Below are 15,657 nucleotides of genomic sequence, written 5' to 3' on the forward strand. Positions count from 1 at the left end.
CAATTAATGCCCTTACTTTAACAGCTGAACTCTTCATGGCTGGGACTTGAATTTTCACTGTCATTCAGCCAACCTTATAGTGAGGGCTTCTGTTTGATTTTCTGCAATGTGAGCTCTGTAGCTGTGGAGAGAAGATTCTCTTCCAGGTCACACTTAGAAACCTCTAGACTGTTTATTCCCATCTGGAGCATGTCAATTTTATCACTGTTAACTGTTGTCATTCACTGTAATCTAAGTGTCTTACTGTAGAAGTAACCATCTTATTAAATAAGAAATACAGAGCCAATGCAAAGATGAAAGCCCAAGAGGTTAGAGCTAAGAGCCTTACCCTTCACTGCTGTAACTATCCTCTTTAGCCAAGAGACCTACTTCCTGTGTGTTTGTCTTTATATAGACTTCATGTTCTGCCTTCTCATTGGTTGTAAACCCAACCACATGACTGCCTTGTCACTGCCTGTCTGTACAGACTTCCAGGTATTCTAAGGTTGGTATTGAGATTAATAGAGTGTGTCTCTATACTGTCTGTATCCTTGAACACACAGAGATCCGCCTAGCTCTGCCTCCCAAGAGCTGGGATTAAAGGTGTGCACCACCACCCAGCTTCTGCAATGGCTTGCTATTAGCTCTGACCCCCAGGCAACGTTATTTATTAACATACAAATAAAATCACATTTCAGTACAAATAAAATATCACCATATCTTAGCTTGAGTTTTTATTGCTGAGAAGAGACACCATGGCCATGGCAACTCATGTAAGCAAACATTTAATTGAGGTGGCTCCCTTACAGTTTTGGAGGTTCAGTCCATTATCATGGTGGGAAGCATGGCAGCATGCATGCAGATGTGGTGCTTGAGGTGAGAGTCCTACATCTTGCAGGCAATGGGAAGTTGACTATCACACGAAGGAAGCTTGAGCAAGAGAGACCTCAAGTCCTGCCCCAGAGTGACATGCTTCTTCCAAAAAGTTACTCTCCTAATAGTGTCGCTCCCTTTGGGGACATTTTATTTCACACCACTACAGTGAGATACTAGAAGTTGGTAGATTTTATCATAGAGCTCATTCCTTTCCTCAGTCAATTTATCCACAGATGCTAAGAGCAACAGACCAACATCATCATTTTCCTTATTTTTCTACAAAATGTTAAGAGTTTTATACAGAGTAAACAAGCCCATGGTGGCCCACAATTGATGGGTCGGGATAATCAAAGGCATATGTCTCTTTAAGTATAAGAAATAGTTCACACCATTGGTTTTCAGTGCTTTTCCAGCTTCCAAGAGATACATCAGCAACTGGAAGAGCTTTGGGAGCTGTAGGTGTTTGCAAACTGGAAAGTCTATTCCAGATAATAAAAAGATTCATCCTTATATTTCTGTTGCTCTAGAACTACTTTTTATAAAAATCTGTATTTCTCAGGGTTCTCTAGATTAACAGAACTGATTGAATTAATCTCTCTTTACCTATCTATCTATCTATCTATCTATCTATCTATCTATCTATCTATCTATCTATCTATGATATGTTAGAATGAATGATTTGTATGCTGTGGTCCAGCTAATCCAACAATGGCTGGCTATGAACAGAAAGTCCAAGAATTCAGTAGCTGTTCAGTCCACTAGGCTGGAGTCTCATCTGGTCTTCAGTATATGCTAACACCTGAAGAAGTAGCCTCTGAGACCCGTGAATGAATGGACTTGCTAGTAAGAGCAAGAGCAAGCAGGCTTACAGAGCAAGTTTCCTTCTTCCATGTCCTGGAATAGACTGCCAGCAGAAGGTATGGCCCAGACTAGAGGTGGGTCTTTCCACTCTCAATCAGGATTAAAGGTTGTTGTCTTCTAGTGTAGTGGCTCATGCTTTTAATCCCAGCACTTGGGAGGTAGAGACAGACTGATTTCTGAGTTTGAGGCCACCTGGTCTATAAAGCAAGTTCCAAGACAGCCAAAGCTGTCACACAGAGAAACCCTGCCTGGAAACACACACACACACACACACACACACACACACACACACACACACACACACACGTTGTTGCCAAGATCCAGATCAGAAGTTGATCTTCCCACTTCAAATTAAGCAAAAATCCCTCACAGATGTGCTCTCTGATTTGGGGTTTTCCTTAATTCTAGAAATTGTCAAGTTGACAACCAACAATAGACATCACAGTCTGTGTCAGAGTTCTGGAAACTTCCCTGGTTCCAGGCTTTGCAGCCTCCTTTGGTTTCCATGGCTCTGCCTCCTCCCTAAAAGAAAACAGGTGCTTCTTCCCACAGGTGGGAAAGGATGGAAAGTTCCATTGGCTCTAAGTTTGATGAGGGCAGGGCAGCCTGAGACCTGAGACCCTTGGAGCAGAGTGGACAGGAGGAATGGGGCAGCGCAGCCAGCATGGGTCCCCTTAGCCTTATTCCCTGAGGGCTCAGACCCAGTCCTGTTTTCTTTCTTCATCGTGTTGAACTATTGCCCTAGACACTAACACTTCTCTTTCTCATTAGAAAGTGAGACCCTGAGGGGTCTAATGTAGGAGGGAAGATGGGGAAGGGGAGATCAGTAGTGCAGGAACTCTCCTGATGTTGGGGATGTCCTGGTCTGTTACACGTTACCATTTAAGTAACTCAAATTGGTCCTGTTCAGTGGCAATTAAAAACTAAGACACGGCTCAAGTGCAAAGATGAGCACACACAGTGTGCTCTTCCTGGAACGAGGCTGTGACCCACTGTGCACAGAAGGTCCGTAAAATGAAATCTTTTTGTATTTTTAACTTTATGCTGTTTTGAACATTTTTATTTCAGCACAGCCTATTTCAGTCTTCAGTCCCTGTCCTGTTCCAGAGCTGGAACAATGTTGACAGAACAGCCCTGTGCCCTCAGCCCCTGGGCCTCACACTCTAGTTTAGGAGAGGCAGAGGGAGCCAGTGGAGTTTTTTTCAAAATAAATTTTTAAATTTTATTTTTATTGGATGTATTTGTTTTTTGATTATGAGTATGTAGGAACACCAGGCACTGGGTCCCCTGGAACTGGAGTCACAGATCGTAGTAAAGCATCATGTGGTGGTATTGTGTTCCCAAAATACTGTGCACCCTAATAAACTTATCTGGGGTCAGAGAACAGAACAGTCACTAGATATAGAGGCCAGAAAATGGTGGCACACACGCCTTTAATCCTAGCATTTCAGAGGCAGAGATCCGCCTGGATCTCTGTGAGTTCAAAGCCACACAGCAAACAGCCCCACGTGGTAACAAGAGCCTTTAATCCCAGGAAGTGATTGCAGAAAGGTATATAAGGCGTGAGGACCAGGAACTAGGCTGGTTAAGCTTTTAGGGTTTTGAGCAGCAGTTCAGCTGAGATTCATTTGGATGAGGACTCAGAGGCTTCCAGTCTGAGGAAACAGGATCAGCTGAGGAATTGGCGAGGTGAGGAAGTTGTGGCTTGTTCTGCTTCTCTGATCTTCCAGCCTTCACCCCAATACCTGGCTCCGGGTTTGATTTTATTAAGAAGAACTTTTAAGACCCGTGCTACACTTTGCAACAGCAACAGGTGCTCTTAACCCCTGAGCCATCTCTCCAGCCCCCATTGGAGATTTCACAGAAGGACACCACACAGCCTGACTCACAGCAAGATGGCTGACAAGATGGGGGACCACAGAGAGAAACTGGATTAAAAGGAAGAGACAGTGTTAGTGCAGAGCTGAGAAGGGAGGGCTGCTGGTACTGATGGGGTGAGGACTGAAGGAGAAGGGCAGGAGGTGACAGAAGCAAAGGGGAGATCCTAACACAGTGGGGTCCTCCTGTTTGAGGGTGTTTGTCCACAGATCACAATGGACACATCTGCAGAACCCTGCAGGGCATCTCACATCTGCACTGAATGCAGTGGTGGTTTGAATGAGAATGGCCACCCAGGCTCAGAGGTTTGGATAGTGCTGTGGGCATTGTTCTGTATAAATAAAACACTGATTGGCCAGTGGTCAGGAAGGAGGAAGTATAGGCGGGACAAGGAGGAGAAGAATTCTGGGAAGTGGAAGGCTGAGTCAGAGTCACTGCCAGCCACCTCCATAACAAGCAGCATGTGAAGATGTCGGTAAGCCACAAGCCACGTGCCACGTGGCAAGGTATAGATTTATAGAAATGGGTTAATTTACGACACAAGAACAGTTAGCAAGAAGCCTGCCACGGCCATACAGTTTGTAAATAATATAAGTGTCTGTGTGTTTATTTTTAAGTGGGTTGTAGTACTGCCGGGTCTTGGTGAAACCTGGAGAGAAAACTCCAGCTGCAAATGGTGCCCAATGGCTTGAGTTTCCACCTTAAACCTCAGAATATTTAATAAGCAATTCTAAACAGAGCCAAAAGCAGGTTCCTGCTTCATGTCTCATGTGGGCAGCTAGACACCACAAAACACAGGTTTGAGTTACTGGTGGGTTCCTGGCATTTGGGCTGGACCTGCAGTATGACAGGAATGAGGCATCTACAAGCAGCACATTACCCTGCTGCTGTGTGGTGGATTAAGCCTTTGCTAGTTTTTTTTTTTTAAGAGGTTTATGGGCTACATGCTTCTTGGATAAAGACAGCTCCCAGAGCTGGCAATAAATGTACTACTGCTATGTTGGGAAGCTGAGGTAGGCAGAGCCAGCAGCCACAGCACAGTTTCAGTCTTACAACTGCTACAGTTTAAAGCGATAGATTCTCAATAAGACAGATTCATATGAAATAGTTTACAATGTGCGTAAAAATAGACGATGGCTTGAAAGAGACAAAAAGATGATATACACAGTTATCTATACAAATATATAGTTTAAAAAATAAAGTCTTTAAAGAAATAGTAAAACTAATATAAAAAATAAGCCACGTAAAAATGGATATCCCACAAAGAATCTGGATTATGTTCTCTTTGATATTTTTAACTACAGAAAAAAACATTTAATGGTAAAAGCTGTTGAGTTAAACAAAAATGTAAATTTTAAAGGTATCTTGACTTCAAAATTTGGATATAAGGATATGTTACTTTGGAAAAGAGGCTCTGCTTTGGTTTCCACAGAAAGCCAGAGGCTATGGATTTGTTCCAGATTAAGATACATCAAGTTTGACCAGCCAAGACCCCCTGAAAGGTCTCTGATGACACCATGGCCCAGATGATCCAACATCCAAAATGATTTTAAGGCAACTGGCTCAGACAATACACCCTCACGGATTACCCCCATAAGCCTAAAAGTTTCTTTGTGTCCCCATAAGATACAGCACCCCCCCACTCCAGCAGGAAGTAGTAAGAGATGCTACACCCAAATTCCCAAATATACAAAGCTGGCTTTGGAGATGGAATTGGCTCACTCCCTCTCTAAACCCAGACATATTGCTAAAATAAAAGGTTAAGAGATTCTTAACCCAAATCAAAAGAGCCCTCTGGTGTGGGACAGAGAAAAACCAATATTTTTATTTAAAACAGGTTGATTATAAATGTGATCTCTTTCTAAAAGAGAAAAGGGGATATGATATAGATATATAGGATATAGAGATGATAGGATAAAAGAGTAGATTAATGAACCTACTTTTAAAGAGCAACAACTTGTTTAAAATGTTTTACATTGCTATGGATTTTAGTTTATTGATACAAATTCAAAGTTAATTTTGTTATACTGTGTGTATATTTCTACTCTTGTTTGAGGTGTTATGTTTGTACAGTTCATTTAAAATTGTAATGGATAATTAAAAAATAGATTAATAATTACTCATCTGTGATAATCATTCTTGTAGCCATGTTAGTGAAGTCTTCTAGGTATACATAGATATATTTCAGATAGATTGGTAATCTTCAAATACTTCAAAGACCTACAGAATATGGCATTTAAAATATTTTAAAAACTTAGACTTTCTGGACAGTGAGACATGTTTGCTCCTGGCAGCACCGATTTACTTCAGAGAGAAGAATGGACATCGAAGACACTCCATATGGAGTTTATCTTCACCTTGGCAAAAATAGCCATTTGGGCAAGAAACTGTTCTTGCCTGGACTGCTTGATCAACTCGACATACAAGATCCATAAAAAGGTGACCACTGAACTTTGCTTGACAAAATGGTTCTTCAGGTTCCTGCTTCACAGAGGAAACTGCCAGACATTCTACAGGAAACTAAAATAAGTGACTGAGAGACTCTAGGCCTGTGGGCTGAAGACAGATGCCCCAACTTTACAAGAGAATTTTGGATGACTGTCTAGGCTGCTAGCTGTCTCTGTCTACCCTGCAAGACACCCGAAAGTTGCTTGCATCCTTCTCCCGTTTCTCAGGTAGTATTATATCCTTATGAGTTCTTTGATATACTTAAAGCTAGATAGTTACAATTTTCCTTAGTTATGATAAAGATAAGTTAGATATAAAACCTTAGACTCACAAATATAAGATAGATAGGATATCTTCTTTAATTTTGCCAAATAAACTATAAATGGACTGGATATTATAACTGTAATTCTTGTTTGGTAATTGTTTTGTTATCTGTAATTTTACTAAGTGAAAGTTAAAAGCTTACTTTTTGGGGGAAAAAAAAGGGGGGGAGTGCTGTGAATATCACTCTGGATAAATAAAACACTGATTGGCCAGTGGCCAGGCAGGAAGTATAGGTGGGACAAGGAGAGATGAGAATTCTGGGAAGTGGAAGGCTGAGTTGGGGAGACAATGCCAGCCGCCACCATGACAAGCAGCATGTGAAGACGCCAGTAAGCCACGAGCCACGTGGCAAGGTATAGATTTATAGAAATGGGTTAATTTAAGATACAAGAACAGTTAGCAAGAAGCCTGCCACAGCCATACAGTTTGAAAATAATATAAGTGTCTGTGTGTTAATTTTATAAGTGGGCTGTGGGACTTCCGGGGCTTGGTGGGACCTGAAGAGAAAACTCCAGCTACAGGATACTTCAGCTCCAGTTGATGGAACTGCTTGGGACGGATCAGCAGGAGTGGCCGTGTGGGAGGAGGTGTGTCACTGGGGCTGGGCATGGAGGTTTTAAGAGACCCCCACTATTCCAGTGACTCTGACAATTGCTTGTGGATTGAGATGTGAGCTCTCAGCTGTTCCTGCCACCACACCTTTCCTCTAACATCCTGGATTCAAACTCTCTGAAAACTGAGGACCAATTTAAACTTTCTTTTATAAGTTCCCAGGTTCACAGTGTCTTCTTACAGCCCTAGAAAAGTAATTAAGCCAGGTATGTGACACAAGCCTTTAATCCCAGGACTTGGGATGCACAGGCAGGGGGGGTCTGTTGTGGAATATTATGTTTTAACTATATAAAGATGTGTTACATTTGTTTATGTTGTATTTGTTTAATTACGTAAAGATGTATTGCTGTTTCTGTAGCAAGAGTTTCTGCAGAACTCTGCAGCTGGTTTGATTCTGGAGTGTTAGCACCAGCTTTGATCTGCCTTTTGTGACTGCTACCTTTTGTGTAGGGTACCTTAGGCTTGAGGTATATAAATCTTACCATGATTTCCTAAAGGTTCAAAGCCTATGCAAAAGTTGGTTGTAGGAGGAAAACAGAGATGTCCTGGGACTGGGAATTGCTTTGCCATTTGTGTCTTTGGACGGCGTTAGATAAGAGGTTTTGGTATGTGGAAATTGACTTGCTAAGGATGTAAATTGTATAGCCATAAAAATCCTTTTTGCAAAGCTACAGTTGGTCAGTTTTCCAGAGCTAACTCCCATGTGGCCACGAAGGCTAAAATTCATTCTAGAGTGACCATATTTTCCACAGACCCACATGAACTGAACACGGCACAACACATGTCTCATCTTGCCTTCCTAAGGCACCTGATTCGTCTAATCAAAAGCCGAACAGCCAATGGCTAGGCAGAGGAGGGATGGGCAGGTTTGGGGGGGGGGGCGGAAAGAAAAGAGAAGAGGAAGAAAAGAAGGGGGAGAAGGACAGGATAGGTCAGCCAGACAACCACCCAGTTACCCAGCCAGCCACAGAGGAAGCAGAAAAGTAAGACACACTAAAGGAAGGAAGTAATGGTAAAAAGCCCCGAGGAAAAACATAGATGAAGAGAGACAGGTCCACTTGACTTGGAAAAGCTGGCTAGAGATACGTTTAAGCTAAGGCCAGGCATTCATAACTAATAATAAGTCTCTCTGTCATGATTTGGGAGCTGGTCGGTGGTCTGAAAGAAAGCCTGCTTCATGTCTCTGTGAGTTCAAGGCCAGCCTGGTCTTAAAAAAAAAGACAAGAAAACACCAGGAGAGACCCCCAGGCCAGACTCACTTAGTTCTCTCCTCAACCTTCCTCTTCCTCCTTCTGAAGAGAAGAATGATTCTCTGGATCTTCTAGAAGATAAGTCACTTCTGGGAATCCAATGGCAAATATGCGTGTTGGGGATGCAGTGGAGAGATGCTTCTCTTTAAAGCAGAGGCGCTGGCCTGCAAGCACCACACAGACTCCCACAGAGACCAGGCTCCTGTGTTCACCTGCAGGGGGCAGCTCGCACTGCCAAGCCTGATGCTCAGGAATCTCATCTGTAAATTGAGATTTTTTTTCCTCTTCACTCAGGATCGTGTCTTCACAGCCTGGTGCTTAAACTCAGACTCCAAGTGTTTCTACCCAGATGATCATCTGTGGCTCCAGGGGGTTGTGTTTTACACGGATCTTCAGTCCATAATCCTGAGATGTCTGTGTGGACCTGGTCTTTGTCTCAGCACAGTAGACCTCCTTCTCCACTGGGAAGAGACCCCCGTGAAGACCAAGCACAGCAGGGCACTGATCCCTGTCTACACACCATGGCTCCCTGTGTCCACACACTGCCATGGTACAGTTGCTTTAGTGAATAAATCACAGTGAGAAAGGAACTGTAACTAAAAATGAAGCAGAATAATGACGATGGTGTGGTAGAAGTTACATAACCTGTGACCTCTCATTCTCTCTCTGACCTTCCTCACACTTGATGAGCGGATGAGATGAAGGAGATGAATGTCACAGGCCTGTGGAGCCCTGGGTCTCATAACAGCTGGCTCCTGAGTTCCTCAGGCCTGTGCAGTGTGGACACTGGGCAGAGGTAATTCTCATGGCAGAGGTACACACTGGGGACTTGAGGTTTCATCCCTGTTCTGTAGTGTGGAAAAAAAACTAAATTTATAAATTTTTTGTTTCTGTGGATGTTGACTTGATGTCTTCAAATCCCAGCCACACATAACTGAAGTAGAAAGTGAAAGCAGAGGTGAGTGGGATTCCAGGAGGGAGAGTCACAGATAACACAGGGTCAAAAGTGCTTGACCAGAGCTGTGAAAACTCCAGTCACCTCCCGATGCAGGTGTCCACGGCAGCCCCACACCCTCACCAGGACTCCGACAGCACCTGTTTCTGTGAACATTCATTTTAAGTGCTGTGTGTATTTTATGTGGAAACTTCATGCTCTTAGGTTTCATCCTGACTAACCTGAGGAGAAGTTGTCCTCACGCAGCTCAGAGACACCGTGACAAACAGCGCTCCGTCCTGCAGTACAGAGTTCAGCAAAGTCTCAGTCTCCAGGCGGTGAGGTCTGGGGTGGAAGCCCAGGGCTGGGGATTCCCAGGTGCCCAGTTTCACTTCTCCAGCTCCTGACCTGTGTCGGGTCCTTCTGCCCGGACACTGATGACAAGAGTCCTGTTCGCACCCCCATTGGGTGCCGAGATCGCGGAGAACCAATCAGCGCGGTCACGGGTTATAAAGTCCACGCAGCCTGCGGAACTCAGACGCCCCAGATCCGAGATGGGGACGATGGCTCCGCGCACGCTGCTCCTGCTGCTGGCGGCCGCCCTGGCCCCGACCCGGACCCGCGCGGGTGAGTGCGGGGTCGGGAGGGAAACGACTCTGCGGGGAGGGCGGGGGCGGCCCCGGGGAAGCCGCGTCCCCGCGTCGCCCAGCCAGACCCTCCCGCCCTTCTCCACCGCGTCCCGAGCCCCGCGCCCTGCTCCCCTCCCGGCCCGCGCACCCGCCCGGGGTCCCGGGAGGAGGGTCGGGGTCTCACCGCGCGCCGCCCCCAGGCTCGCACTCCATGCGGTATTTCTTCACCATCGTGTCCCGGCCCGGCCTCGGGGAGCCCCGGTTCATCTCTGTCGGCTACGTGGATGACACCCAGTTCGTGCGCTTCGACAGCGACGCGGAGACTCCGAGGATGGAGCGGCGGGCGCCGTGGGTGGAGCGGGAGGGGCCGGAGTATTGGGAGGAGGAGACACGGAAAGCCAAGAAAGAGGAGCAGATTTTCCGAGGGAACCTGAGGACCCTGCTCGGCTACTACAACCAGAGCGAGGGCGGTGAGTGACGCGGGTCGGAGGTCACGACCCCTCCACGTCCCTACGTACGGGCCGGAGTCGCCCGCAGTCCCGGGTCCGAGTTTCGGGAGGAGAGTCGGGGACCGGGACCCGGTTTCCCTTTCGGTTTAGGGGAGTCCGCGGGTGGGCGGGGCGGTGGGCGGGACTGACCTCGGATGGGCGAGGCCGGGGGCGGGGCTGACCTCGGGGGGGCGGGGCTGACCGCGGGGTCCCCGCAGGCTCTCACACCATCCAGGTCATGTCTGGCTGTGACTTGCGGTCGGACGGGCGCCTCCTCCGCGGGTACAATCAGTTCGCCTACGACGGCCGCGATTACCTCGCCCTGAACGACAACCTGACCACGTGGACGGCGGCGGACACGGCGGCGCAGATCACCCGGCGCAAGTGGGAGCAGGCTGGTGCTGAGGAGAGATGGAGGGCCGACCTTATAAGTAAATATTTAATTGAGGTGGCTCCATTACAGTGTCAGAGGTTCAGTTCATTATCATGGTGGGAAGCATGGCAGCATGCAGGAGGATGTGGTGCTGGCTGGGGCTGAGTCCTACATCTTGCAAGCAACAGGAATTTGACTATGACACTGAGGGAAGCTTGAGCAAAAGAGACCTCAAATCCTGTCCCATAGGGACACACTTTCTCCAACAAACCCACACCTCCTAATATTGCCACTCCCTTTGGGTGACATTTTATTTCAAATTACCACACTAAGACATTAGAACTTGGTAGATTTTATCATAGAGCTCATTCTTTCCTCAGTAAATTTAATCCACAGATGCTAAGAGCAAGAGACCAGCATCATCATTTTCCTTATTTTTCTACAAACTCTTAAGAGTTTTATATAGAGTAAACAAATCCATTGTGGCCCACAATTGGTGGATCAGGAAAATCAAATGCATTAATCTCCTTAAGTGTGTAAAATAGTTCACACTATTGGCTTTCAGTGCTCTTCCAGCTTCCAAGAGACGCATCAGTAACTGGAAAGGCTGTGGTAGCTTGTTCTGCTTCTCTGAACTTCCAGCTTTAACCCCAATACCTGGCTCCGGGTTTGATTTTATTAAGAAGAACTTTTAAGATTCATGTTACACTCTGCAACAGCAACAGGTGCTCTTAACCCCTGAGCCATCTCTTCAGCTCCCATTGTAGATTTCACAGAAGGACACCACACAGCCTGCCTCACAGCAAGATGGCTGACAAGATGGATGACCAAGAGAGAAACTGGATTAAAAGGAAGAGACAGTGTTAGTGCAGAGCTGAGAAGGGAGGGCTGCTGGTACTGATGGGGTGAGGATTGAAGGAGAAGGGCAGGAGGTGACAGAAGCAAAGGGGTCCTCCTGTTTGAGGGTGTTTGTCCACAGATCACAATGGACACATCTGCAGAACCCTGCAGGGCATCTTACATGTGCACCGAATGCTGTGGTGGTTTGAATGAGAATGGCCACACAGGCTCAGAGGTTTGGATAGTGCTGTGGGTATTGTTCTGTATAAATAAAACACTGATTGGCCAGTAGTCAGGCAGGAGGAAGTATAGGCAGGACAAGGAGGAGAAGAATTCTGGGAAGTGGAAGACTGAGTTTGGGAGACACTGCAGCCGCCGCCATGACAAGCAGCATGACAAGCAGCAAGTTTCCAGGTTCACAGTGTCTTCTTACAGCTCTAGAAAAGTAATTAAGCCAGGTGTGTGACACAAGCCTTTAATCCCTGGACTTGGGATGCATAGGCAGATGGGTCTGTTGTGGAAGATTATTTTTTAACTATATAAAGATGTGTTACATTTGTTTATGTTGTATTTATTTAATCATGTAAAGATGTGTTGCTGTTTCTGTAGCAAGAGTTTCTGCAGAACTCTGCAGCTGGTTTGATTCTGGAGTGTTAGCACCAGCTTTGATCTGCCTTTTGTGACTGCTACCTTTTGTGTAGGGTACCTTAGGCTTGAGGTATGTAAATCTTACCATGATTTCCTAAAGGTTCAAAGCCTATGCAAAAGTTGGTTGTAGGAGGAAAACAGAGATGTCCTGGGACTGGGAATTGCTTTGTCATTTGTGTCTTTGGACAGCGTTAGATAAGAGGTTTTGGTATGTGGAAATTGACTTGCTAAAGATGTAAATTGTATAGCCATAAAAATCCTTTTTGCAAAGCTACAGTTGGTCAGTTGGCCAGAAACTGACTCCCCTGTGGCCACAAAGGCTAAAATTCATCCTAGAGTGACCATATTTTCCACAGACCCACATGAACTGAACACTGCACAACACATGTCTCACCTTGCCTTCCTAAGGCACCTGATTCGTCTAATAAAAAGCTGAACAGCCAATGGCTAGGCAGAGGAGGGATGGGTGGGGCTGGGGGCGGAGAGAAAAGAGAAGAGGAAGAAAAGAAGGGGGAAAAGGACAGGATGGGCCAGCCAGACAACCACCCAGTTACCCAGCCAGCCACAGAGGAAGCAGAAAAGTAAGACACACTAAAGAAAGAAGTAATGATAAAAAGCCCTGAGGAAAAACATAGATGAAGAGAAACAGGTCCACTTGACTTGGAAAAGCTGGCTAGAGATACGTTTAAGCTAAGGCCAAGCATTCATAACTAATAGTAAGTCTCTCTGTCATGATTTGGGAGCTGGTCGGTGGTCTGAAAGAAAGCCTGCTTCATGTCTCTGTGAGTTCAAGGCCAGCCTGGTCCTAAAAAAAAAAGACAAGAAAACACCAGGAGAGACCCCCAGGCCAGACTCACTTAGTTCTCTCCTCAACCTTCCTCTTCCTCCTTCTGAAGAGAAGAAGGATTCCCTGGATCTTCTAGAAGAAAAGTCACTTCTGGGAATCTAATGGCGAATATGGGTGTTGGGGATGCAGTGGAGAGATGCTTCTCTTTAAAGCAGAGGCACTGGCCTGCAAGCACCACACAGATGCCCACAGAGACCAGGCTCCTGTGTTCACCTGCAGGGGCAGCTCCCACTGCCAAGCCTGATGCTCAGGAATCTCATCTGTAAATTGAGATTGTTTTTCCTCTTCACTAAGGATCGTGTCTTCACAGCCTGGTGCTTACACTCAGACTCCAAGTGTTTCTACTCAGATGATCATCTGTGGCTCCACGTGGTTGTGTTTTACACGGATCTTCAGTCCATAGTCCTGAGATGTCTGTGTGGACCTGGTCTTTGTCTCAGCACAGTAGACCCCCTTCTCCACCGGGAAGAGACCCCCGAGGAGACCAAGCACGACAGGGCACTGATCCCTGTCTACACACCATGGCTCCCTGTGTCTACACACTGCCATGGTACAGTTGCTTTAGTGAATAAATCACAGTGAGAAAGGAACTGTAACTAATAATGAAGCAGAATAATGACGATGGTGTGGTAGACGTTACATAACCTGTGACCTCTCATTCTCTCTGTGACCTTCACTCACACTTTATGAGCTGATGAGATGAAGGAGATGAATGTCACAGGCCTGTGGAGCCCTGGGTCTCATAACAGCTGGCTCCTGAGTTCCTCAGGCCTGTGCAGTGTGGACACTGGGCAGAGGTAATTCTCATGGCAGAGGTACACACTGGGGACTTGAGGTTTCATCCCTGTTCTGTAGTGTGGAAAAAAACCTAAATTTATAATTTTTTTGTTTCTGTGGATGTTGACTTGATGTCTTCAAATCCCAGCCACACCTAACTGAAGTAGAAAGTGAAAGCAGAGGAGAGTGGGATTCCAGCACGGAGAGTCACAGATAACACAGGGTCAAAAGTGCTTGACCAGAGCTGTGAAAACTCCAGTCACCTCACGATGCAGGTGTCCACGGCAGCCCCACACCCTCACCAGGACTCCGACAGCACCTGTTTCCGTGAACATTCATTTTAAGTGCTGTGTGTATTTTATCTGGAAACTTCATGCTCTTAGGTTTCATCCTGACTAACCTGAGGAGACAGTTGTCCTTAGGCGGCTCAGAGACACCGTGACAAACAGCGCTCCGTCCCGCAGCACAGGGTTCAGCAAAGTCTCAGTCCCCAGACAGTGAGGTCTGGGGTGGGAGCCCAGGGCTGGGGATCCCCAGGTGCCCAGTTTCACTTCTCCAGCTCCTGAGCTGTGTCGGGTCCTTCTGCCCGGACACTGATGACAACTGTCCTGTTCTCACCCCCATTGGGTGCTGAGATCCCGGAGAACCAATCAGCGTCGCCGGGGTCACGGGTTATAAAGTCCACGCAGCCCGCGGAACTCAGACGCCCCAGATCCGAGATGGGGGCGATGGCCCCGCGCGCGCTGCTCCTGCTGCTGGCGGCCGCCCTGGCCCCGACCCGGACCCGCGCGGGTGAGTGCGGGGTCGGGAGGGAAACGACTCTGCGGGGAGGGCGGGGGCGGCCCCGGGGAAGCCGCGTCCCCGCGTCGCCCAGCCAGACCCTCCCGCCCTTCTCCACCGCGTCCCGAGCCCCGCGCCCTGCTCCCCTCCCGGCCCGCGCACCCGCCCGGGGTCCCGGGAGGAGGGTCGGGGTCTCACCGCGCGCCGCCCCCAGGCTCGCACTCGCTGCGGTATTTCTCCACCATCGTGTCCCGGCCCGGCCTCGGGGAGCCCCGGTACATGGAAGTCGGCTATGTGGATGACACGCAGTTCGTGCGCTTCGACAGCGGCGCGGAGACTCCGAGATATGAGCCGCGGGCGCCGTGGATGGAGCGGGAGGGGCCGGAGCATTGGGAGGAGCATACACGGAGAGCCAAGAGCAACGAGCAGACTTTCCAAGGAAACCTGAGGACCCTGCTGGGCTACTACAACCAGAGCGAGGGCAGTGTGTGACGCGGGTCGGAGGTCACGACCCCTCCACGTCCCTACGTACGGGCCGGAGTCGCCCCGGGTCCCGGGTCCGAGGTTCGGGAGGAGTCGGGGACCGGGACCCGGTTTCCCTTTCGGTTTAGGGGAGTCCACGGGTGGGCGGAGCCGCGGGGGCGGGGCTGATCGCTGGAGGGCGGGGTTGACCTCGGATGGGCGGGGCTGACCTCTGTTGGGCGGGGCTGACCGCGGGGTCCCCGCAGGCTCTCACACCATCCAGCGTATGTATGGCTGTGACATGGGGTCAGACGGGCGCCTCCTCCGCGGGTATGAACAGTACGCCTACGACGGCCGCGATTACATCGCCCTGAACGACGACCTGACGACGTGGACGGCGGCGGACACGGCGGCGCAGATCACCTGGCGCAAGTGGGAGCAGGCTGGTGTTGCAGAGAGACTGAGGGCCTACCTGGAGGGCGAGTGCATGGAGTGGCTGCTCAGACACCTGGAGAATGGGAAGGACACGCTGCAGCGAGCAGGTGCAGGGCCGCGGGCAGCTCCTCCCTCTGCCCTCGGGCTGGGCTCAGTCCTGGGGAAGAAGAAACCCCTCAGCTGGGGTCATGCCCCTGTCTCAGGGCAGACAGTGTC

General features: G+C 48.2%; 1 protein-coding gene across 3 annotated transcripts in view; it reads left to right on the forward strand.

Moving 5' to 3' along the window:
* The window catches only part of LOC114687933 (H-2 class I histocompatibility antigen, Q10 alpha chain-like), a 77,303-nt gene that overhangs the window by 58,950 nt on the left and 2,696 nt on the right, over positions 1–15,657 (forward strand). Inside the window, exons 1-3 of one of the 3 annotated variants that reach the window (XM_028862553.2) lie at positions 9,585–9,789; positions 9,992–10,261; positions 15,273–15,548. The exons of the other annotated variants lie outside the window; for them this stretch is intronic. Coding sequence (XP_028718386.2) covers positions 9,600–9,789; positions 9,992–10,261; positions 15,273–15,548 — 736 coding nt within the window. The 5' untranslated portion in view covers positions 9,585–9,599. Of the gene's footprint in view, positions 1–9,584; positions 9,790–9,991; positions 10,262–15,272; positions 15,549–15,657 lie in introns of those variants that run through there. 3 annotated transcript variants of the gene reach the window in all.

This window comes from Peromyscus leucopus, chromosome 16_21, assembly GCF_004664715.2.
Source record: "Peromyscus leucopus breed LL Stock chromosome 16_21, UCI_PerLeu_2.1, whole genome shotgun sequence".
Classification (NCBI taxonomy): Eukaryota; Metazoa; Chordata; class Mammalia; order Rodentia; family Cricetidae; genus Peromyscus; species Peromyscus leucopus.